General features: G+C 37.7%; 1 protein-coding gene across 1 annotated transcript in view; it reads left to right on the forward strand.

The window, feature by feature from the left end:
* The window catches only part of LOC150080036 (uncharacterized), a 60765-nt gene extending 35452 nt beyond the window's left edge, over window positions 1–25313 (forward strand). The window contains exons 4-6 of the mRNA XM_090381649.1: window positions 13407–13518; window positions 19133–19289; window positions 25200–25313. Coding sequence (XP_090237775.1) covers window positions 13407–13518; window positions 19133–19289; window positions 25200–25271 — 341 coding nt within the window. The 3' untranslated portion in view covers window positions 25272–25313. The remainder of the gene's footprint in view (window positions 1–13406; window positions 13519–19132; window positions 19290–25199) is intronic.
* Window positions 25314–25860: the final 547 nt, after the last annotated feature.

The raw sequence follows: 25860 nt of genomic DNA on the forward strand, positions 1-25860 counted from the left end.
TGGCTAAAGGCAAATTTCTGCACACCTATTCTACAACTGTCTTTCTCAATTTGAATTTATGCCCTCTGAGGTGTGCATTCTAAGTGAGAAGAAGAATCCCATCGGCATTGAGCTTGCTCAAACCATTCAAGGCCTTATACAACTCAGTCAGATCACCTCGCAGGTGCCTAGTCTCCAGATGCTGCAATTTACAGAACTTAAACCTTTCTTGATAAGCACACCCCTTTGTTCCCTCTCACAAATCTCGTTATACTTCCCTGTATTCATTTCAGCAGTTCTACATCCTTCCTAATATGAGGCCTCCAGACCTGCATGCAGTACTCAAGGTGTGGCCTGACCATTGCCTCATACAAAGGGATAATCACCTTATCCCTTCTAACATAGTTCCTGTATATCATTGACAAGATCCCGTGAGCTGCTCTGGCAGCCTGTCTGCACTGCTCTGGAAACTTCATATCTGACTACGCAACTCTCATCTTTTTCCCTTTCCACTACCCTGAGTGTTGTATACCACACAGTTAGTATCTTACTCTGGGATTACTACTACCCATATGCAGTTCTTTGCATTTGTCAATGTTAAAACTTCAGTTGCCACCTCTCACCACTTCTACCCAACTTTTCTAGATCCTATTGCAGTATTGTCACCAAATACGGAGGATGCGGAAAGGTCAGGGAATGACCACCGCATATCCCGGAGCAGTATGGCCTTAGTTGCTAATGCTTCTAAAAACCAAACAACAACAACAATTGCAGTATTGTGCTGTCATTAACAACCCTGCTAACTTTAGTATCATCTGCAAATTTTGACATTAAGTGAGATAAAGCTTTGTCAGCTTCATAGATAAATATAGAAAACAACAATGGGCCCAACAGTGAACCGTGGGGACTACACTAATAACAAATTATAGAAGAGCAGTGTCCACTGATTACCACTCTCTGTCTTCTCCCACTCAACCATCCCTTTATCCATAGCAGTAACTTGCCCTTAATGCCATACTGCTCCAATTTATGCAACAGTATCAAAAGGTTTCTTGAAATCCAAGTATATGATATCAAAATTATTTTTTGCATCCAGTGTAGTGGCATTGTAGTTTCCAATCAAATTGGTCAGACAAGACTTTCCCCTTAACGAACCCATGCTGTGTCTGAACTATAACTGCATTCTTGTCTAGCTGATTCTGCAATGCTTCTTTAACCAGTGACCATTATTTTCCGCTTTATGAATTGGGGATACGTTTGCACATCTCAGTGGGCACCATCCCTGAATCCATAGATGCTCTAATAATTATGGCTAAGGATCTTCTTACTTCCTTTGCTGCCTCCTTTAATATAACTGGATAGATCCCATCTGCCCCAGGTGCATTTCTTATGTTTAACTTGAACAATATCTCCTCCACCTTGCTCTCAGTTATTACAAAATCATTTAGCTGCCTGTTTGAGGTTAGTAAACTTCTGGCCTCCACTTCTAAATGATTTTGAAATAACTGAGAGCAAAGTGAATAAGAAATTGTTGAAGTTAAACATAAGAAATGCACCTGGGGCAGATTGGATCTGTCCAGTTATATTAAGGAAGGCAGCAAAGGAAGTAAGTAAATCCTTAGCCATAATTATGAGAGCATCCTTGAATTCAGGGGAGGTCTCCACGGACTGGAGATATGCAAATGTATCTCCCATTCACAAAGGATGACATGAGTAATTACAGACCTGTCACTATTAATTCTGTTCTGGGGAAAATAATGGAATCACTGTTTAAAGAAGAAATGAAGGATCATCTATACAAGATTGCAGTTATAGTTCAGACACAGCAGGGTTTGTTAAGGGAAAATCTTGTCTGATCAATTTAATTGGATACTACAATGTGATCACAAAGGAACTATATGTCCAAAAAATAATTTTGATGTTATATTCTTGGCCTTCATGAAAGAATTTTATACTGTTGTACATGGAAGAATGCTGTACAAAATTGCTGCTATGGATAAAAGGATTGTTGAGTGGGAAAAGATAAATGGTAAACAATGGTCATGGACTAATGTTATTAGTGGAGTTCACCGGGTGCAGTGTTGGGACCATTGTTGTTTTCTGTTATTTATCAATGATATTGATGAAAGTATAAGAGGCTTAATGTTGAAGTTTGCAGATGATACAAAGGTTGGCAGGGTTGTTAAGAGAGTAACAATGGTACACTGTTGCAACAAGATCTGGAAAAGTTGGGCTTGAGGGGTGGCAACTGAAGTTTAACACTGAGAAATGTCAAGAACTGCATACAGGTAGCATTAACCCCAGATTAACATACCAACTGTGCACTGTTATCCTCAGGGTAGTGGAGAATGAAAAAGACCTGGGAGTAATTATGCTATCAGATATGAAGTTTTCAATGCAGTGCAGACAGGCTTCCAGAGCAGCTCATGGGACCTTGTCAATGATTTACTGAAACTATGTTAGCAAGGATCCTTTTGTATAAGGCAATGGTCAGGCCACACCTTGAGTGCTGCATACAGGTCTGGAGGTCTCATTTTAGGAAGGATGTAGGAACGAATACAAAGAAGGGTAATGAGATTTGTGAGGGGGGAACAAAGGTTTAAGTTTTATAAATTGCAGCATCTGGAGACTAGGCACCTGCAAGGTGATCTGTTTGAGATGTATAATGCCTTGAATGGTTTGAGCAAGTTCAGTGCTCATGAGATTCCTCTGCTTGCTCAGATTATGCATTTGAAGAGGCATAAATTCAAATTGAAGACAGTTGTAGAATAGTTGTGCAGAAATTTTTTGTGTGCTTTAGCCAGCGGTGGTTGTTTGCTGGAACAAACTTATGTCGTTGTGTTAGTTGGTAGCTTAAAGAAATTTAAAGGAGAACCCTACGAACTTTTTGGAGAAAATGGATAGGTGAATGGGAAGGTTTTTTGTTGCTGATGGTGTATAGCTTGCTTTCTTGCATCATATACCACTACTAATGCTAATTTACTACTGTAGGTAACATTTTCTTAAAATATATGAAATCATTTAAACTTAATTTTTTTTTTTACTTTAATTCATTCTCCCTTAAAATTGGTGGGTGGTACAGCATTATGGTTGCCATATTTGAATTCAGCAATGTCAATCTACAAGAATCACCTTGAATTTTTACAGGGAGCAAAAAATTGTTTTTTTTTTTTTTTTTTTTTTTTTGCCGACCAGTTTTATTGGACAAATGTTAGGCTCTTTCCTTTAAAGGAGTGCATACTACCATTCAATGATTCAAGGAAACTGGCAGAGAACTTCGTGTCTGCATCCACTGTAAAACTTCCTCTTAAACAAGCAAGACTACATGGTTGTGTGGTGATCTGAAAACTCTTATTAAATCTGGAAAATCAAAAGATATGGTTGGCTTGGACTAAGAGCCATGAACATAGGACAATTGTAAAGTGGAGAAATATACTGTTGACAGATGAATCCAAATTTGAAATTTTTGGATCCAAGCAGAGAGTTTATGTAAAACAATCAACTGAATTAAAAATGGTGCGACATTGTTTCGTGGGTCCAGTTAAGCACGGGGGGGGGTTCCATTATAATCTGGTGTTGCTTTTGTTCTATGAAGTGGGTGACATCATCAGAATTGAAGAAATTTTAAGAAAAGAAGGCTATAAAGACATTCTTGAACATAATGCAGTGTTCTCTTGACTTTGACTTTGTGGAAGAAATTTTATATTACAACAAGACAGTGACCCGAAGCATAGCTCTAAGTTGTACAGGGGATTTTCTAGCAACTAAACAACAGGAGGGGATATTGCAAATTATGGGGTGGCCACCTCATAATTACCTATCTTAAACCTAGTAGAGCCTTTATGGGATCATATAGATGGGCAGACTTCACTGCCAACTCCATGAAGTCTGCCCATTTTCACAAAATATATGAAAAACCTTGCAGATCCTTGGTTTAATGTCAAGACACTATTATAAAATTAATCGTCGAAATGCCACACATATGCAGTGCAAATGAACAATATCACAAAGGTTATACCACCATCATTTGAAATCTATATGCATGCAGATGATCTTTCCATTTCATTTCAATCACAAAGCATGAACACAATAGAATGACAGCTCCAATTATCCATAAACAAAATAGAAGTATGGACTAAAAATAATGGATATAGAATATCTGAGAAAAAATCAGCTGTTATACACTTCTGTAAAATGCATGGTCTTCATCCTGAACCAGTCTTATACTTAAATAAAATTGCTCTACCTGTTGTTCAAAATTTCTCCTTCTTGGGCTTAACATTAGATAGAAAACTAAACTTTCATGAACATATACTAAGACTTCAAACTAGTTGCCTCTTAAAACTTAATATCTTGCGCACAGTATCTTCAATGGCCTGGGGAGCCGACAGGTCCACATTATTACTATTATATAAAACTTTGATTAGATCTCGTTTGGATTATGGATCTCCTATATATGCTTCAGCAAGAAGGAGCATCTTACATCACCTAGATACCATTCACCATAATGCTCTCCGCATAGCTCTAGGAGCATTTAGAACTTCACCAATTTACAGCCTGTATACAGATGCATCGGAACCCCTGCTGCACCTTCGACGAGATTATCTACTGTGCATGTATGCAGCAAAAATATACAGTCAGCCATCACATCCAAATTGGTCTATTATTCACGATCCACCATGGGACAAGGAATTATGATTCCAAGCCAAATGAAAATAAACCAGTAGGACTGCGTCTCAGACACTTATCTCAATTTTGGGAAATACATTTCTGCAGTAGATATAAACTCAGAACCTCCTTGGATTCCGACTATGCCTTTGTCCATATCACATCTTACAAACAGGAATAAAAAAGAGATCTCTCCAATCGTTATACAGAAGCTTCATGCACTGCACAGTTTTGAAAATAGAAACAGTCATCAGATTTACACGGATGGTTCAAAATCGAACAACTCAGTAGGTGCCGCAGTAGTTTTACCGGAATATATTATATCTGTCTCCTTGCCTCATGTTTGCAGTATTTTCCCAGCAGAATTATATGCTGTTAACCTAGCACTGGATGATATTACCAAGCATCAACTTCTACCTGCTCTAATCTATACTGACTCCCTTAGTGCAGTAGCAGCTTTACAGAACAGCAAATATTCCTCAAATTCCTTGATTCAGCATATCAAAAAACAACTCGGAGTTGTGCATAAAGCAAGAAAACAAGTGTCTATCTGTTGGATTCCCAGCCATGCTGGAATCCCAGAATATAATCATGCAGACCAAGCCGCAAAAAATCCAGATCTTAATATACAAGATAACTTTCAGTTGGTACCATTTACAGATTATAGGGATGTATTTCGTACCAAATGTACTTCCATCTGGAAACAACTTTGGAGGGACCAATTGTGCAATAAACTTCGCAGAATAAAAAAAGATCTATGTTCGTGGCGTTCTAGCTCACATACAAATAGACAGGAGGAAGTTATATTAACAAGACTGTGCATTGGGCATACCTTCCTCACTCACAAACATTTACTTTTAAGAGAAGATCCCCCGCTCTTCTCTGTCTGTCAGATACAACTTACAGTAAGGCACATCCTGATTGATTGTCCAACCTATTCAGCTGTTTGTACCACATCCTCCCAATCATTAGCAAACTTGCAAATTCCTCTAACCCTCTCCATTTACTTGAAGCAAACCTAAGTGAGCTCTTTATATATATTAAACATCTAGGAGTAATAAATACACTCTGATATTATATCCATCCTAAATCATTAAAATGAACGTAATGACGCTGACAGACACATATTGGCCACAGTTGCCCTTGTGTTGTGAAACTTTCATACCAACAACAACAACAATGTTGTCATATGCCGTTTGTTTGTTTGTTTGTTATTTGGTTTTTAGGAGCATTAGCAACTAAGGCCATATTGCTCCGGTGATAAGCGGTGGTCATTCCCTGACCTTTCCGCATCCTCCATATTTGGTGGTCATGGGCTCGAACCCCAGTGTGATCAAGAAGTGTGTGCTATGCACTGCTGCTCCTGCCCACCTGGCTATGGAGGCACCGTCATATGCCGTGATTCCAAACTTTTAGGCAGAAGTTTACATGATTAAACCTGAGTGTGTATATTTTTTTAAACTCCTATTATTTTGACTCCTTTGTAAAAATTGAAGAAAGTGATATAAATGAAAAATCTTTTCATTGGGAATACTCTCAGTGCTGTGGGTCATATTGAAACAACCAAATACATGGGCTGTGTTAGGATAATTAAGACTAAGATTAGATGTATGTACACTTCAATGTACACTAATGTGTGCTGCATAGTATAGTGTTCTGGTTGTGGGATCCAGGTTTCCTCCCATTTGTCACTGAATTTCTGTTCTGGCATAAGCCAACTGCCAGCCTTGTAAGTGTGGTAAAGGCTATCTATATGGGGCTTCACAGCTAGGGGGGTGACAAACTTCAGGTTGGTTGCATTGCCCCCTTACTCCCATCCATAGCTCTGTGGAGGCATTAGCATTAGTAGAGGCATTCGATGCAAGAAAGCAAGTTTGTGCAGCATCAGCCAAAAAATAAAAAAATAATAAATAAATAAAAAATAACCACTTCCCCTTCACCCCTCTGTTCGTTCGAAATACCTGTCCAGCTGAGCCTTAAACTTATTTAGGCTATCAACTTCCACGACAAGGGATGGAAGTCTATTCCACCAACCAACCACCCGCTGGATAAAGGCAAATTTCCTCACGTCTATCCTACATCTGCCTTTTCTCAATTTGAATTTATGCCCTCTCAAGTGATTATTCTGAACAAGAGGAAGAATCCCATCAGCATTGAGCATGCTCAAACCATTCAAGGCTTTATACACCTCTATGAAATCACCTCGCCGGTGCCTAGACTCCAGACACTGTAATTTGCAAAACTTAAGCCTTTCTTCATAAGAGCACCCCTTTGTTCCATTCACTAATCTTGTTGCCCTTCTCTGTACTCGTTCCAGCATCTCTACATCCTTCTTGAAATGAGGCCTCCAGACCTATATACAGTACTCTAGGTGTGATCTGACCATTGCCTTATAAAATGGAATAATCACCTCCTTATCCCTGCTAGAAAAATTCCTATATATCATCGACAATACACCATGACCTACTCTTGCAGCCCGTCTGCACTGATCAGAAAACTTCATATCTGCGTGCACAACCACCCCCAGGTCCCTTTCATTCTCTACCACTGTCAGTGTATACCACACAGTTGATACGTTGCTCTGGGGTTGCTGTTTCCCAGATGTAGTACTTTACATTTGTCAATGTTAAACTTCATTTGCCACCTCGAAGCCCATCTGCTCAACCTTTCCAGATCCTGTTGCAGTAGCATAGTGTCAGTAGTGTCCTTGACAACCCTGCAAACCTTCGTATCGTCGGCAAACTTGGACATTAAGCTTGATATACCATCATCGATATCATTTATAAATACAGAAAACAATAATTGACCCAATACGGAACCCTGAGGGACTCCACTAATAACATTAGTCCACGATGAGCAGTGTCCATTGATTACCACTCTCTGTCTTCTCCCCCCTCAACCACACCTTTATCCACAGCAGCAATTTAGCATTAGCATTAGCATTTAGCATTAGTAGAGGCATATGATGCAAGAAAGCAAGCTTATTCAGCATCAGCCAAAAAAAAAAAAAAAAAAAAAACCCTCTCCCATTTCACCCCTCCGTTCGTTCGAAATACCTGTCCAGTTGAGCTTTAAATTTGTTTAGGCTATCAACTTCAACAACAAGTGATGGAAGTCGGTTCCACCAACCAACCACCCGCTGGCCAAAGGCAAATTTCCGCACATCTATCCGACATCCGTCCTTCCTCAATTTGAATTTATGCCCTCTGAGGTGATTATTCTGAGAAAGATGAAGAATCCCATTGGCATTGAGCATGCTCAAACCATTCAAAGCCTTATACACCTCTATCAGATCACCTCGCCGGTGCCTAGTCTCCAGACTCTGTAATTTGCAAAACTTAAGCCTTTCTTCGTAAGAGCAACCCTTTGTTCCATTTACTAATCTTGTTGCCCTTCTCTGTACCCGTTCCAGCAGCTCTACATCCTTCGTGAAATGAGGCCTCCAGACCTGTATACAGTACTCAAGATGTGGCCTAACCATTGCCTTATACAAGGGAATAATCACCTCCTTATCCCTGCTAGAAAAATTCCTGTATATCATTGACAAGACACCATGAGCTACTCTTGCAGCTCGTCTGCACTGCTCAGAGAACTTCATATCTGCCTGCACAATTACCCCCAGGTCCTTTTCATTCTCCACTACTGTCAGTGTAGTACCGCAGAGTTGATACATTGCTCTGGGGTTACTGTTACCCATATGTAGTACTTTACATTTGTCAATGTTAAACTTCATTTGCCACCTCTTTGCCTCCAATGCCACACTGCTCCAATTTGTGCCGCAGTCTTCCATGTGCAACATTATCAAAAGCCTTTCTGAGATCCAAGTATATAATATCAAAGTTATTCCCTGCATCCAGTTCTTTTGTGACTGCATCATAGTATCCAATCAAATTGGTCAGGCAAGACTTCCCCTTAACAAAACCATGCTGTGTCTGAGCTATGACTGAAGTCTTGTCTAGATGATCCTGCAGTGCTTCTTTAACCAGTGCCTCCATTAATTTTCCACGAACAGAAGTTAAACTAACAGGTGTATAATTATTTGTGTCGCCCTTTGATCCTCCTTTGTGAATTGGGGTTACATTTGCACAACTCCAGTCCATGGGTACTTCCCCTGAGTCCAAGGAAGCTCTCATAATTATGGCTAAGGGTTTGCTTACTTCCTTTGCTGCCTCCTTTAATATAACTGGATAGATCCCATCCACCCCAGGTGCCTTTCTTGTATTTATCTTTAACAATTTCTCCTCCACTTTACTCTCAGTTATTACAAGATTCTTTAGCTTACTGCCAGAGTTGAATACACCTCTGGCATTCCACTCACTGAATAACTCCTCATGTGTGAATGTCGATGCAAAATATTCCTTGTTTGTTAGCTACCTGAGCAGGATCAACAGTTGACCCATCGATATCAAGTGGACCAATCTGATTCATCCCCTTCCTTCTAGAGTTTACATAAGTAAAGAACTCTTTGCTGTTTTTCTTTGCATCCCTTGCCAAAGATTTCTCGTAATCTGCCTTCGCCTGCCTAACCTCCTTTGTAACTTGGTTACAGATCAACTTGTATCTATCATAGGCTTCTGTGTCACGTGTTAATTTGTATGTATCCCATGCATTTTTCTTCTCTGCCATATGTCTCATTAGTTCATCTAACATCCACTTAGGCCTAAACCTTGAACAATATTTCTTAGTTGGTATGTAAAGCCTAGTAGCTTCCAAGATAAGTTCTTTGAATGCTTCCCAATTTGAATTTGCTGTTGGTAACATCATCAGTTGGTCCCACTGTATAGAATTCAAATACTGTCTCAGTCCATCGTAGTCGCCTTTACAAAAGCAATAACCCTTCCCTTTACCCCTAATGGTAGTTACCTCTTTGAGTAAATCCCACTTCAGCACACTGTGATCACTGCCACCTAGTGGTTCATTTACCTGCAGATTCTTAATGCATGAAGAATCACTACTGATAATCAAATCAAGAGTTTTGCTCCCTCTAGTTGCCTCCCGAACATGCTGATGTAGAAAACAGTCATCCAATAAATCCACAAAAGCCTTGCTAGTGTGGGAGTAACCAGCCCCCAAATTCCAGTCAATATCTGGGAAATTAAAATCGCCCATTATAAGACTCTCTGATTTACTGGCCCACCCTATTTCCCCGTACAGTTTCTTATTGTACTCATCAGAGTCATTAGGCCTATAGCACACTCCTACTCTCAATTTTGATCTCCCAATGCTTATGTCACACCAAACTGACTCGACACTGCACTGTCCAGCAATGTCGACTGGCTTCACTTCCTTGGATTTTATGTATTTCTTAACTAATAGCATAACCCCTCCTCCCTTCCTATCCTGTCTATCCTTTCTGTAGACATTGTACTCCCCAAATTCCAGTTCTGCATTCCTTATATCTGTGTGACACCACATCTCTGAAATCCCCACAATATCTGCCTTTGATGTTTTGAGCAATACCTCAAATTCATCAAATTTATTTACTAAACTCGTAGCACTTGTGTACACGCAAGTATACATGCACCTGTTCTTTTTCTTAGCTACCCTAACACAACCTATGTGTTTATTTGTACCCCAATGATTCCCAGCAGTCTCTGAAATATCCTGCATCTTATTTTCCAGCCTGCGGCTCATTCCAATAGAAGCAGTGCAAGAATCACTTTCACCTCTGCCAGTGGCTACTGTTAATCTATTAGTCCTTGTATCCCCCCCAATCTAGCAGTTTTCCGACCCACCTAACACTGCCTCGATAGCATCAGCAAACATTCTTGCACCCTTTCTATTTAACTGTATCCCATCCCTGTACAAGCAGTCTCTCCTGTTAACAAGTACAGACCAGGCTGAAAAAAATTCTACCCCTTGAGCCTTGAACAATCCTTCCAGGGCCGAATTGATCGACAGGGCTCTCATCATATACTCCCTCCTATCGTGTCTGGGCAGAATTGCAGACACTTTCAAATTCAACCCTAATTCACGGCTTTTTTTCAACAGTGACCTATACTTGTTAAGTAATTCCGCCTGTCTCCTACTCTTAATATCATTAGTGCCAACATGTACAACTATATCACCTTTTGTGCCCTTAAAAGATGATATCCGCTCTACAACGTCATCAACCTTTGACCCTGGCAGACATACCCTGGTCCTGTTCCACCTATCCTTTTTACAAAGCATGTTTCCAGTTTCCCTGACAATAGAGTCACCAACAACTACTAGTTCCTTTGGGACCAGCGCATTCTGCCTTGGGGGCTGCTGCTGTGTTGTGTGATGATCAAGTGCAAGCTCTGGCATTGGTGTGGGCAGCTGAGAGCTTAATGGGCCCCTCACTTTTAATCCTTCGAGGGCATCCACCCTGTCCTTCAAGCTCTCATATAGGCCCATAACAATGCTGAGTTGTCGCCTGATTTCCTTACACTCCTTTCATCGCGCACACACAAAGACATCCCCCATGGCGGTATCATGTCCCGTACCTGACTGCTCCACAAACATCAAGCAAGTAGTGCATTTTAATAGGCTGTGATTCAGAGGTTAACTGCCCCCCTGAGTTCTCCCCTGAGCCACAGCACCCCCATTAGCTTGAGCCTTTTGCTTTGCTGCTCTGGTCTGAGTCATGATTTCAATTTAATTTCAATAAAATTTCAGTTTCAGTATCGAGTGTTATCTATGAAATCACTTTATATTACTTCCGTATCAAGTTAAGTATTAATTATTTATTTTTTACTAATTATTTATGTTATGTAACCCAAGTCGTTATATGTATAGTTAAAAGTACAATTTAATTGACAATGAAGTTCAACAAGATTAATTATCTGATTAATTGACAATATTATTTACCGTTCTATACTATACTATGTTAAGCTTATGCTATCTATTTCGAGATATTTTGTATCGCGTAACAATGGCGGCTAATTACGAACGGTAAACACGTGGAATTGAAACCCTTTCCAATACCAAGTAATACCTACAAAATCTCTATCTCAATTACTTTAATCTAAGTATCGTAAATAAGAATATAAAACTACTCTAGAAAATAAGTTAATATGCCAATTTAAGCTAATAAAACAGAAAATAAATCAGAACAAACTTCTCTGTTCCAATAGCAGCAAAAATGTACGTCCGCACAGGCTACCCTCCTTCTCAAACCGGGTTCTGTCTAGGCTCTTACTATGCCTTTCCAGAACATTATAGAAATACCCCAAGAAAAATACGGGATTCATGGATAAAGACATTTTTAATGTGGATTAAACAGGACCCCTTTTTAAATTAACTTCTGACAGACCCTAAAAATTCAATAGTGAAAAAAGTGCCCACAGCAAACTGTCAGTAGATCACTGTCCTTATTTCTGCATAATTTTTTGTTTATGCTCCAGCACAACCACCAGTCAGAGGAATTTATAATTAGCATTAGTAGAGGCATTTCATGCAAGAAAGCAAGCTTATGCAGCATCAGCCAAAAAAAAAAAAAACCCACTTCCACTTCACCCCTCTGTTCGTTCAAAATACCTGCCCAGCTGAGCCTTAAACTTATTTAGGCTATCAACCTCCACCACAAATGATGGAAGTCTGTTCCGCCAACCAACCACCCGCTGGCTAAAGGCAAATTTCCGCATGTCTATCCTACATCTGTCTTTCCTCAATTTGAATTTATGCCCTCTCAGGTGATTTTTCTGAGCTAGAGGAAGAATCCTATCAGCATTGAGCATGCTTAAATTATTCAAGGCTTTATACACCTCTATCAGATCACCTCGCTGGTGCCTAGTCTCCAGACACTGTAATTTGCAAAACTTAAGCCTTTCTTCGTAAGAGCACCCCTTTGTTCCATTCACTAATCTTGTTACCCTTCTCTGTACTCGTTCCAGCAGCTCTACATCCTTCTTGAAATGAGGCCTCCAGACCTGTATACAGTACTCTAGATGTGGCCTGACCATTGCTTTATACAAGGGAATAATCACCTCCTTATCCTTGCTAGAAAAATTCCTATATATCGTTGATCGTTAATCATAATCATAATTAATCATAATCATAATTAATCATTTCAGCAATGAATATAATTATTACCTGTATTTAGCAGTCATGTGGGCTTGAACCATGGTCTACTGAAATGCATATTCTGTGCATTCTTGCATTTGATCACTCAGCTATATTGCAAAGAAAACAAAAGGTTTGTTATAGTAAATCTAAAAATCTGTGATGTTTCATACACATTAAAATATTACCTGTTTGACATAACATAAATAAAAATGCATGGATGATATCAACCTTGTTTGAATCTGAGCTGCTTCCTTGGGATCGTGAGTTATGTAGATATGATCGAAAAATTCTACTTCTTAATGGACATTTGAACAACAGTTGTTCAAAAGAATACTCGCTGTACAAAATATGTATTTCATACATGTGGGTAATGCTTGTCAATGTGAAACAGTATTTAGTGTAATTGGAGTCATAACTGTGCAATATGTATGCATTTTATGTGTTAATTAAATTTCTACTATTTTCAGTATAATTTTTAAAACAATCAGCTTCAGTTATAATATCACTCATTTATAATGTCAAGAATATTGTAGTTAGTCTCCTTAGTTTTTTTTTTTTTTTTATTTATTTAATTTAATAAAGAAATTTAATTAATTAAATATCAACAAATTAAATAAATTCTCATGGGTGTCACTGATAAAACTTCTTAATTCTTAAGAAAAACTTATTTTACGTTGTTTCTGTACATCATTAACATCTATGTGGTTAATTCTTCATTTGTTTCATTTTAGTCAAACCCTACTCAAAGGATGTAAATGTAACTCTTCCTACAGCAGTTGGGCTTTCGTTAGCATTCTGCAGTGTTCTGTGTTGTTGTGTAGCTTCGTGGCACTTGTTACATAGGTAAGTATTTTGGTTGCAATGTTTAATTTGGTGAGTGCCAACCTGGACATCTGAAAACTTTTACCTGAATAAGTGTCTAGCGGTGCAAGTTCAAATAATTAGCATTAGCATTAGTAGAGGCATTTGATGCACGAAAGCAAGCTTATGCAGCATCAGCCAAAAAAAAAATAAATAAAATAAATAAATAAATAAATAAAAAAAAAAAAGAAAAAAAAATAAATAATTAAAAAATAACCACTTCTACTTCACCCCTCTGTTCGTTCGAAATACCTGTCCAGCTGAGTCTTAAACTTATTTAGGCTATCAACTTCCACGACAAGGGATGGAAGTCTATTCCACCAACCAACCACCCGCTGGCTAAAGGCAAGGGATGGAAGTCTATTCCACCAACCAACCACCCGCTGGCTAAAGGCAAATTTCCTCACGTCTATCCTACATCAATCTTTTCTCAATTTGAATTTATGCCCTCTCAGGTGATCATTCTGAGCAAGAGGAAGAATCCCATCAGCATTGAGCATGCTCAAGCCATTCAAGGCTTTATACACCTCTATCAGATCACCTCGCCGGTGCCTAGTCTCCAGACACTGTAATTTGCAAAACTTAAGCCTTCTTCGTAAGAGCACCCCATTGTTCTATTCACTAATCTTGTTGCCCTTCTCTGTACTCGTTCCAGCATCTCTACATCCTTCTTGAAATGAGGCCTCCAGACTTGTATACAGTACTCTCTACGTGTGGTCTGACCATTGCCTTATACAAGAGAATAATCACCTCCTTATCCCTGCTAGAAAAATTCCTATATATCATTGACAATACACCATGAGCTACTCTTGCAGCCCATCTGCACTGCTCAGAAAACTTCGTATCTGCCTGCACAACCAACCCCAGGTCTCTTTCATTCTCTACCACTGTCAGTGTAGTACCACAGAGTTGATATGTTGCTCTGGGGTTGCTGTTTCCTATATGTAGTACTTTACATTTGTCAATGTTAAACTTCATTTGCCACCTCTCAGCCCATCTGCTCAACCTTTCCAGATCCTGTTGCAGTAGCATAGTGTCAGTAGTGTCCTTGACAACCCTGCCAACCTTCGTATCGTCTGCAAACTTGGACATTAAGCTTGATACACCATCATCAATATCATTTATAAATATAGAAAACAATAATTGACCCAATACTGAACCCTGAGGGACTCCACTAATAACATTAGTCCACGATGAGCAGCGTCCATTGATTACCACTCTCTGTCTTCTCCCCCTCAACCACCCCTTTATCCCTAGTTGCAATTTGCCTCCAGTGCCACACTGCTCCAATTTGTGCAGCAGTCTTCCATGTGCAACAGTATCAAAAGGATTTCTAAGATACAAATATATGATATCAAAGTTATTCCCTGCATCCAGTTCTTTTGTGACTGCATCATAGTATCCAATCAAATTGGTCAGGCAAGACTTCCCCTTAACAAAACCATGCTGTGTCTGAGCTATAACTGAAGTCTTGTCTAGATGATCCTGCAGTGCTTCTTTAACCAGTGCCTCCATTAATTTTCCAGGAACAGAAGTTAAACTAACAGGTCTATAATTACTTGTGTCGCACTTTGATCCTCCTTTGTAAATTGGGGTCACATTTGCACATCTCCAGTCCATGGGTACTTCCTCTGAGTCCAAGGAAGCTCTCATAATTATGGCTAAGGGTTTGCTTACTTCCTTTGCTGCCTCCTTTAATATAACTGGATATAACTTTAATATAATTTATCTTCAACAATTTCTCCTCCACCTTACTCTCAGTTATTACAAGATTCTCTGGCATTCCCCTCGCTGAATAACTCCTCATGTGTGAATGTCGATGCAAAATATTCATTCAGTTTGTTAGCTACCTGAGCAGGATCATCAACAGTTGACCCATCGATATCAAGTGGACCAATCTGATTCGTCCCCTTCCTTCTAGAGTTTACATAAGTAAAGAACTCTTTGCTGTTTTTCTTTGCATCCCTTGCCAAAGATTTCTCGTAATCTGCCTTCACCTGCCTAACCTCCTTTGTAACTTGGTTACAGATCAACTTGTATCTATCATAGGCTTCTGTGTCACGTGTTAATTTGTATGTATCCCATGCATTTTTCTTCTCTGCCATATGTCTCATTAGTTCATCTGACATCCACTTAGGCCTAAACCTTGAACAGTATTTCTTAGTTGGTATTTTTTCAAATTTTGACACTTTCAAATTCAACCCTAATTGACGGCTTTTTTTCAACAGTGACCTTTACTTGTTAAGTAATTCCGCCAGTCTCCTACTCTTAGGGCAGTTAGGTTAATTAACCTAACTAGGGCAGTTAGGTTAATTAATGACTCCTGTCTAACGGAGTTTCTCCACTCACTGTCTCATAGATGTACTGTTTCTGCTACATGCCTTTTCTACAGATACATCCTTGGGTACTGTTTTTTTGAATTGGCTTCTATAATTCCCGCTTTCTCTTTCAAAACAGTCCGAAAACACCAGCCAACATCCATTTACTGTCCTACTTAACTCACCGAACCAACTTTTCATCTTCCTCGTTTATTCATTCAACTGCTGTTTTCTGGAACAACCTTCCTTCATACCTATTTCCTGAAAATTACAGTCTACAGAAGTTCAAGTCTAATGTCAACAAATATCATCTTTCGTCTTCTCACCCTGCAACCCAAGCACAGTACTAATTACTAAAGGTTCTAATACCTCTCGTGTTTGAGGTTTCATAAAAAAAAAAATAATAATAATAATAAATAAAAAGAATAACTAGTTTGGAGGAAAATTTAATTGGAAAATTTGATTTCAATTATCTATAGAGTTAAATGGAAAAAAAAATTAAGATAGAAAGTTGGATGATAAATTTTGTCTATACAGGGTGATTCACTACCAGTGCGACAAACTTGCAGGAGGTGTAGGGGGCACAAAGACGAATCGGAATCACATAGCATTGCAGTCTCCGAAATGCCTTCGTCATGCGGTAGAGGATGTTGAACGGTTGGTCGCATGAACAGCAATCCCGCTTTAAGTCAGCATTTGCGAACCGGTTCCCGAGGTAGTAGGATGGTTGAGTATTCAAACGTTGAACTGGCCGACATGCACCTTGCGTATGGAGCTGCGGACTGTAACAGGTGCGCCACTCTGCGCTTGTACCAGGAACGTTTCCCGCACAGGCGTGCTCCTCATGGTACGATTTTTGCACGTGTGCACTGGTTGAGACTGGTTGTTTCACGAGAGGTACCATGAATCGAGAGCGAACGATGGGGACGCCAGACATTAAGGAGAATGTCCTATGTCTTGCAGAAGGCAATCCGAGTACGAGTACTCGAGCGATAGGCCAACGATTGGGTATTTCCCAATCCACTGTATGGAGGATACTGTCAACAAACCAAGTGAATTCATACCATCTGCAACACGTCCAATCATTGGAGCCTGCGGATTATCCACTCCGGAGGACTTTTGCTACTTGGTTTCTTCAACAGAAACAATTCGTAAATGCTGACTTCCAGCGGGATCGCTGTTCACGCGACCTCCCGTTCACGTCCTCTACTGCATGATGAAGGCATTTCGGACCCTGCAATGCTATGTGATTCTGATTTGTCTTTGTGCCCCGTACACCTCCTGCAAGTTTGACGCACTGGTAGTGAATCACCCTGTATATACAGCCCAATTTGCAGGCTCAAAAAAAAAAAAAAAAAAAAATGAAATAGAAGCTTTTAATAATGTAAGGATAAGAAAGTCAAAATGACCCAAGTTTTACCCAGTCCAATTATAAGAAATCCAGTTTGTGACCTTCAATACTTGATAGATGGATGAAGCTTTAATATTTCTGTTTTTATTCATGTTTATCAGTATTTTTATATAAAATTTAACTACTTGTAAAATACGTAAAAATAAAAAATAAAGCAAATTTCAAGTAACTTTCAAATTTTTCATTGAAAATTTAGTTCATATTTCTTAGCAGTAAAACATCAGAACTTTTCTTAAAATTCAGACCTTTGTATATCCATCACCGTTCCTAATTATGTATGAACACAACTTTCAGTGCAGCTGTACTATGTATCAGTTTTAAAGTGCTACATAGTGATACATCATGGGGGTTTCCCCAACTATAAACGTATATTTCCCAACACATACACAATGAAATTGCTTAAATGATTTCTGCTATTGCATCTATACAGAGTTTTGTTATTAATGAACTATTTGATTATACTCATGCTATCAGTTTGATTGATATTAGGAAACGGTTTTGGAAAGCTATGGCAAATGTCCCGTGTAATATAATAATATTCTTTATGAATTGAAACTGATGCACAAATTATTCTCTGCACAGAAAGACCTGAAGAATTTTACAAATAGGTGTACAACTAAAATAGAATTTAAATACAAAAAATAAACAATGTGCATTTATATCACTTCAGATGGTAATTAGTTGAATTAATCTAATAGAAAGTTATAATAAAAAAAATAATAAAATAATAAAAATGTTCCATACAAATTTTACAGTGCACCCATTCCTGTGCATGTCATTTCTTTCTGGAAAATAAACTCATAAGCAAAATCCAGCACAGTGAAAATTAAATTAAGAAATATTATATGAAAAGGCTTAAATTCATTCCTGATGTCTAAAAATTAATTTAATATGTATGAACTTTTTTTTAAATTTAAACTCATAACATTTAAGTTAAGTAAAATTTAAAAATAATAAAATAAAACAGTAGCTCTTGTGAGTCAAGAATAGCATTGTGATATCACTTATTGATCAACCATATATCTGGGTTGAGTGAGTTGTGTGTGTCCAGAGTCATATTTAAGAAATATCTATTGAAGCTTTGTAACTTTTAGAGCTTTGAGTGCAGGGAAGGGTGCTGTGTGTGTGGGTGGCTTCCTGGCAATCATATGTAATTTACAACAGCCAAAGAAACAACACTCAGTGAAGTGCGTTTTTGATTTTTTAACATAGTTTTATAAAAAAGTAAGTATTTTTAATTCCACAATTATGAGGTTTTGCTATATTAAAATCAAGTGTTCAGTTCATAAAATGGAAATATAAGGTTTAGGAAATTGTCTGTCTGTTAATTAATATACAATTTGTCTATTAGTATTAATAATAGTAGTGGCAAATGTTGCAAGAAAGCAAAATTATGTAACATCAGCAGCCAAAAGGGAGGAAAAAAAAAAAACTTCCCACCTCATCTGTCCATGCCTCCAATAATATGCCTAATTCTTCCTTAAATTTTACAAGCTTCCCGCTTCAACAATACAGGTGGAAGTTGGTTCCAACAATCAACTGTCCACTACCTGAAGGCAAATTTCAACACATCTATCCTGCAACCATCCTTCCTCAGTTTGAATTTATGTCCCATCATGTGCATAGTCTGAGCAATAGGAAGGATTCCATCAGCATTGAGCTTATTCCATCCATTGAGAGCCTTAAACACCTCAGTTAAATCACCTCACGGGTGTCTAGTCTCCAGACTCTGCAACTTGCAGAGCTGACACCTTTTGAATTAATAAAGGTATTAATCTTACTAATATGTATGTATTATATATGTTATATATGTAGTATATTACATATGTGTATAGTATAGGTTTTACAAGTATGATATTTTACACAGGAGAAAGCCTCATTGGTGGAACATAATTAATAGACGAACTACAACTGAAGAGAGGACAACACAGAGAGAAATTAGCAATAATACTAGTGGTAGTCCAGATCCCCTTTTACCTTCAAATGGAACATTACCATCATACGAAACCGTCATCACACAAACAGTGAGTAACTGTAAATTTAATTATTTATTTGAATTTCGTAGTCTAATTATATTATACTAGAATACCCATGGCAAATATTTCACCAAAACTTTCAGAGAAATGAAGATTAATATTGAAGTAATTACAAAAACTCCCCTGGCCCACTTCACTGCTAGCTATGGTGTCAATGGAACAAACTGGGGAATAAAATATATTTTAAAAAAATGACTAAAAATGCGCTTTGTTCATTTTTTATACATGTATGACTATATAGTCCTTTAAAAAAAATTACAATTATGCACAGATAAAATTACATTTATTCTAGTGTACCCATGGCGAATATTTTGCCAAACCGTAATGAAACTCTTGAGCAATAGTTCCATTACAGAATTGTCAGTAAATAATTGAAATTTTTAAAATTGGTAGGAACATATTTTTGGAAATTTTCCTGCAAATTGTTTTTTTTTTTTTTTTTTCCCTTTCAGTTTTACTGCTAAAAAAAACCTGTTGCAAAAGGAATCAAGTCAAAAGCTTTTTTAGCCTTTGAGTTATTCACGTTCAAAGAGCATTCTTGACAGAGGGATATTAGCAAATTATTATATAGATCGTAGGAGTTTGTAGTATCCTGATGGAGGATTCTGTTATTGTTCTGTAGTTACTTCCACTAAATTTATTTCTTCTGAATTAGCATATAATACAATAATAAAATTAATAAATTTTAAATGGATGAAATACAACTATAATGGTTGGATCAACAGTAACAAATTTGACATTTGGAAAGCTAATATGAAACAAGGTAATCAAAAATTAAGCTGACACTTATACCTATAATTATCTATTCAGTCAATCAGAAAGGTAGTGGAATATTCCAAAATCAGAAATGAGGAAGAGTTATGTTGGTAATAATTATATAAAGGTTTATACTAATTATACATTAGCATTAGTAGAGGCTTATAATGCAAGAAAGCAAGCTTATTTAGCATCAGCCAAAAAAACCTTCCCGTTTCACCCATCCTTTCACTCCAAAAGTTTGTCTAGTTCAGCCTTGAATTTATTTAAGCTGTCAACTGTCGTAATGACAGATGGAAGTTTGTTCCAGCAAGCAACCACCCGCTGGCTAAAGGCAAATTTCTGCACATCTATTCTACAAACATTTTTCCTCAATTTGAATTTATGCCCCTCGGGTGTGGAATCTGAGGAAGAATCCCATCAGCATTGAGCTTGCTCAAACCATTCAAGGCTTTATACACCTCAGTCATATCACCTCACAGGTGCCTAGTCTCCAGATCCCGCAATTTGTAGAACTTAATTTATGGTCCATTTAAGAGCCCAAAATTCAGCAGTGCAAAGTGGTTTAATTGTGCTAGGGGCAGCAGATACCAATACCTCTGCATCATATAAGAGTGGAGAATATACCATGGTTTTTATATATTTTCTGGTAGTTGTGACTTCGTTAATATACTGTAAAGGCTCTTTGGAACTGCATCGAAGTCAAATTGCCTCGGTGAGCAGCTTGTCCATGTGGTTACTGAAGCAAAGCTTATGGTCAAAAACAACCGTGAGATTAGTATGCTTATTGACGATGGGGATAGGAACATTACAGTGTTGGCTAAATATAGGAAGTAATTTTCTTTAAGGAGAATATCATAAATTCAGACTTTTCTGGGTGTATTTTTAGTTTGAACAATGAACAGTAAACCAGATTATTCTATTTTGAAGGAATGATGTGAGGAATGGTAGAGTGTCTCCCTTGATCTGATAATGGTCTGTAAGTAGCTTCAGCATTGCAGGAACATTTATAGAATCGAAAGCTGCTTTGAGGTCTACATTGTTTGAGATTTAAATGCAGAGAGGATAGAGAGCTGGTGGTGGCTAAACAGTTAGTCAAAGTGGATCGAGTAAGGGTCTAATGGATTTGAGGAGGATGATGTGGAAAAAGTTTAGTTAGATCACGGAGAAGTATCTTTTAGAAGACTTGAGGCATTGGAGATTGGCTGGTAATGCCTAATAAGAATAGACATTTTAATTTTGAGTACATGCTTCACAAGGTAGATACTGCTGGGGAAAGAAATTACTTAAAAGAATGACATTAAAAGTAGTTAGAAAGGGATCCAAAATATATGGACCAAGACATTTGATAATGAATTGGGGGATTCTATCTGCACCTGCTGTAGTGAAAGCTGGTGTAGAATTAATGGCAGTGGTAAGTTTTTCCCCCTTGAGATCAATACTGCAGTCAATGTGCCAGGTGAGATTCCATTTGTTGGTTTATGAAGATCAGGACATTGTTCTAGGTTGGAGGCAAATCTAGATATAAAGGCAAGCCATTGATCAGGTTCAAGATTTAAGGGGGGAAATCAGAAGACCACTCAGAGTAGGAACATTTTCCTCTACTAGGGAAAAAGGTTTATTAGCATTAGTAAAGGCACATGATGCAAGAAAGCAAGCTTATCAGCCAAAGCAAAGCATCAGCCAAAAACAAAAAAATAAATAAAACCTTCTCATTTCACCCATCCACTCACTCCAAATGTTTGTCTAGTTCTGCCTTGAATCTATTTAAGCTATCAGTGTCTGCAATGACAGATGGAAGTTTGTTCCAGCAATCAACCACCCACTGGCTAAAGGCAAATTTCTGCACATCTATCCTACAACTGTCTTTCCTCAATTTGAATTTATGCCCTCTCAGGTGATTATTCTGAACAAGAGGAAAAATCCCATCAGCATTGAGCATGCTCAAACCATTCAAGGCTTTATACACCTCAATCAGATCACCTCACAGGTGCCTAGTCTCCAGACACTGTAATTTGCTAAACTTAAGCCTTTCTTCGTAAGAGCAACCCTTTCTTCATTCACTAATCTTGTTGAACTTCTCTGTACTCGTTCCAGCAGCTCTACATCCTTCTTAAAATGGGGTCTCCAGACCTGTACGCAGTACTCAAGGTGTGGCCTGACCATTGCCTTATACAAAGGGATAATCACCTTGTCTCTGCTAGCAAAATTCCTATATATCATTGACAAGACTCCATGACATGCTCTGGCAGCCTGTCGTCACTACTCAGAGAACTTCATGTCATTTTTCATTCTCCACCTCCATGAGTGTAGTACCACACAGTTGGTACATTTCTCTTGGGTTACTGCTATTCATATGCAGTACTTTGCATTTGTCAGTGTTAAAACTTCAGTTGCCACATCTCAGCCCATTTGTTCGTTACTAATGCCTTAGTTACTAATGCTCCTAAAAACCAAAGAACAACAACAACTTATCCAACTTATCTAGATCCAGTTGGAGTAGCATACTGTCTTTACTGTTGTTAACAACCCTGCCAACCTTTGTATCATTGCAAACATGGACGTTAAGCCTATATACCTTCATTGTTAAATACACAAAACATCAATTGGCCCAGCACCGAACCCTGGTGGACTCCACTAATAACATTAGTCCACATAGAGCAGTGTCCATTTATTACCACTCTCAGCCGTCTCTCACTGAACCATTCCTTTATCCATTGCGGCAACTTGCCCTTAATGCCATAATGTACAGCAGTCTTCCATGTGCAACAGTATCAAAAGCTTTCCTGAAATCCAAGTATATGATATCAAAATTATTTTTTGCATCCATTTCCTTTGTGATCACATCATAGTATCCAATCAGATTGGTCAGACAGGACTATCCCTTAACAAACTCATGCTGTGTCTGAACTATTACTGCAGTCTAGGCTAGGTGATTCTGCATCACTTCTTTAACCAGTGACTCCATTATTTTTCCCGGAACAGAAGTTTAGAAGTTCCCTGGAACAGAAATGCATTGGTCAGGAGCAAGAGTGTGGTAGAACACGCTCTTTGGGTGGATTGGGGTTCTATGCCGTGAGTGCTAAATACGATCAACATTTGTACTGTTGATTTATTGTAAACTCCACTGACCAGAATATAAGCAAGAACTTTATTTTTTTCTCCAAATAAGAGGCTATTATTATTTGTTATTATTTAGTTTTTAGGAGCATTAGCAACTAAGGCCATACTGCTCCTGGGATATGCGGTGGTCATTCCCTGACCTTTCCGCATCCTCCGTATTTGGTGGGCACGGGCTTGAACCCCGGTCTAATCAAGAAGCGTGTGCTACGCACTGCTGCTTCTGCCCAAATAAGAGGCAAAGATATGGAACCATATAGGAGATTCCTTTAATAATGTTATAAACCAAATAAAAAAATTCCTTTTAGACTGTTTTCTTTTCTGGCTTTTTTTTTTTTTTTTTTTTGTGTGTTTTTAGTTTTGCTTTTGTCTTTTTTGACAGCTGTGAAAATTAAATCCAGAATGAGTTCATTTTTTCAATAAAGTGAATTTAATTCACATTATTGAAAACAAGAACTTTATTGAAATTAAATTCAGTAATAGCCATGTACTGTTTTAATTAAAAGAATTCATCCACACAATCATATATGCTTTTAAAAATTTCCAAACAGCCAGGAGATACCCCACATGTAAAGAATGAATTGTTTCATAGTTTTCATTTGTGAACATGCATTTGTCCATTGCAGGTATTTTTCTTTGAAATTTTAACTTCTAGCTGTCTACCTTTGTAAAATTCTTTAACAAAACTTAAATGAAACTGTTGAGTCTGGTCATGTTAGTCTAGTTTAATGCTAAAAGTAAAGTAAAAAAAAAATACAATTACTATTCTCTGTAAATGGAGAAGTGCACCTATTCTTTGTGATTGTCCAAAATTATTTGTATTTAAATCTTATTCATTAATTTGGTTACAATTGCTATTTCTTGAATTAAATGTGTTTTAAATTTACTAGAAACAAAAATTTAGCCTTTAAAAATAAATAAAATTCCACATCAATACATTTTTTGTGCTCCAACTTGTTTACTTGCAGTTTCCAAGTATTATGGCTCTGTGACTGACAGTAGGTAGCATGATTTAGGGACGTGGTTGGATTAATAATAATAATAATAAAATTCTTTATTCATAGAAATGTAGGACACGATCCCCGCTACAGTCAACCAGAGGAATCTTACAATTAACTGTACACATTACATTCAGTACATAAAAAAACTATGTGGGTACACAGCAAATACATAGACAGTGCAATATACACAGCTAATATTGCAATCAATGGATTTTATAGTATTATAATAGATTGATTATACAGAGCTTATATTGCATTATAGTACATATTTTTTATAGTTATTATATCCAAGCTGCAACACATTGAGACAGTCCGGAAACTTTCACTGGGAGTTGACTAGTTGCGCTGACAATTGCAGGAATGCTGACTGCACTTCACTATGGATTATATTAATAAGCAAGTATCATGCAGCAGGTAGTTCTAGCAACTGACTGGATTATGCAAATAAGGGGATATAGATTCAAATGAAGAAAAAATAATTGTTGACTAGGTGTAAGAAAATTTACCTTTAGTCAAGGTGTAAACAGCTTTTGAAAGAAGTAGCTAAAATATAAAACTAGGGGATATTTTATTTTTATTCATTAATTATTTATTTTTGATTTGACAATAGATATTTCCTAAGTTTTGTTTCCACACATTGTGGTATGCCATTTTAATACTAAAGAACTAACATATACAGTTTAAAGACATGACACCAATGCTTCTCAGCCTTAGTTGCCTGAGTACTAATCCAAAAATAATTCAACCCACATCTTATATGTTGGAACAGCATCTCTATTCCAGATGTCCAACTATCGTGGGGGGGAGTGATATCTACCCATGCACTGTAGAAACAGTTAATAAGTAGATACCATTTTTATAGGTTAGTGGCAAATGAGTTTGTTTTCTAATTTTTTAAATTCTGTGTTATCTACTAGTTTATAGAATTTACCTTCCTTTCTTTATTTCTGTTTCATATATATACTTGTTAGGCATAGGTTAAGGCCACTTTTTAATTTTTATAATGTTTAAATTTTAACAGGTTCCAGATGAGCCTCCCCCATCCTATGAAGAGGTCATCAAAGCCACAGAAACAAATTTAACTAAAACTTGAACAATAGAATTATTCCAGGAAATTTATGTAAAAAACAGTCTAACCCAGTCATGAAAACAAATAATCACAGAAGGCATTCGTGCATGTTTACTATAAATTAGAAGTAAAATTCTATGCTTCTCACCATGTAAATAATGAGCAGAATTCTTCATTTATTGGTTCTAAGTTATAATTACAAAAGAGGTCCAATGAACTCAGTAGACTTGCCCAATTATTACGTGCTTTGAATCTGTTTTGGTATTCCCGCTCTCTCCACTACTTGATGAGGTCTCCATGTAGAAACTGGAAAAAACAGTTGGGCTGATATTAAGATCTACAGGAGTTCTTTGAACCTTCTCAACAACCAGCATTTTTTAACATATCCTTCAAAATGTAAGAAGAGGCAAAACACTACTGCTCCTTGATACCTTGCTAACTAGACATGATAGTGTCAAGAGATTTGGATACAGGAAACCCACGAACAGAGGAATCATCTTGAAATACAGAATCTGCCCATCTCCACTCATTCTGACCAGAGTCAGAATGGGTCATAAGATCCTATATCACCAGGGCACTGAATATACATACAAATGGAAGAGTCTTAATAAGA

This window comes from Mastigoproctus giganteus, chromosome 9 (genome assembly GCF_048544385.1).
Source record: "Mastigoproctus giganteus isolate SK-2022 chromosome 9, ASM4854438v1, whole genome shotgun sequence".
NCBI lineage: Eukaryota > Metazoa > Arthropoda > Arachnida > Uropygi > Thelyphonidae > Mastigoproctus > Mastigoproctus giganteus.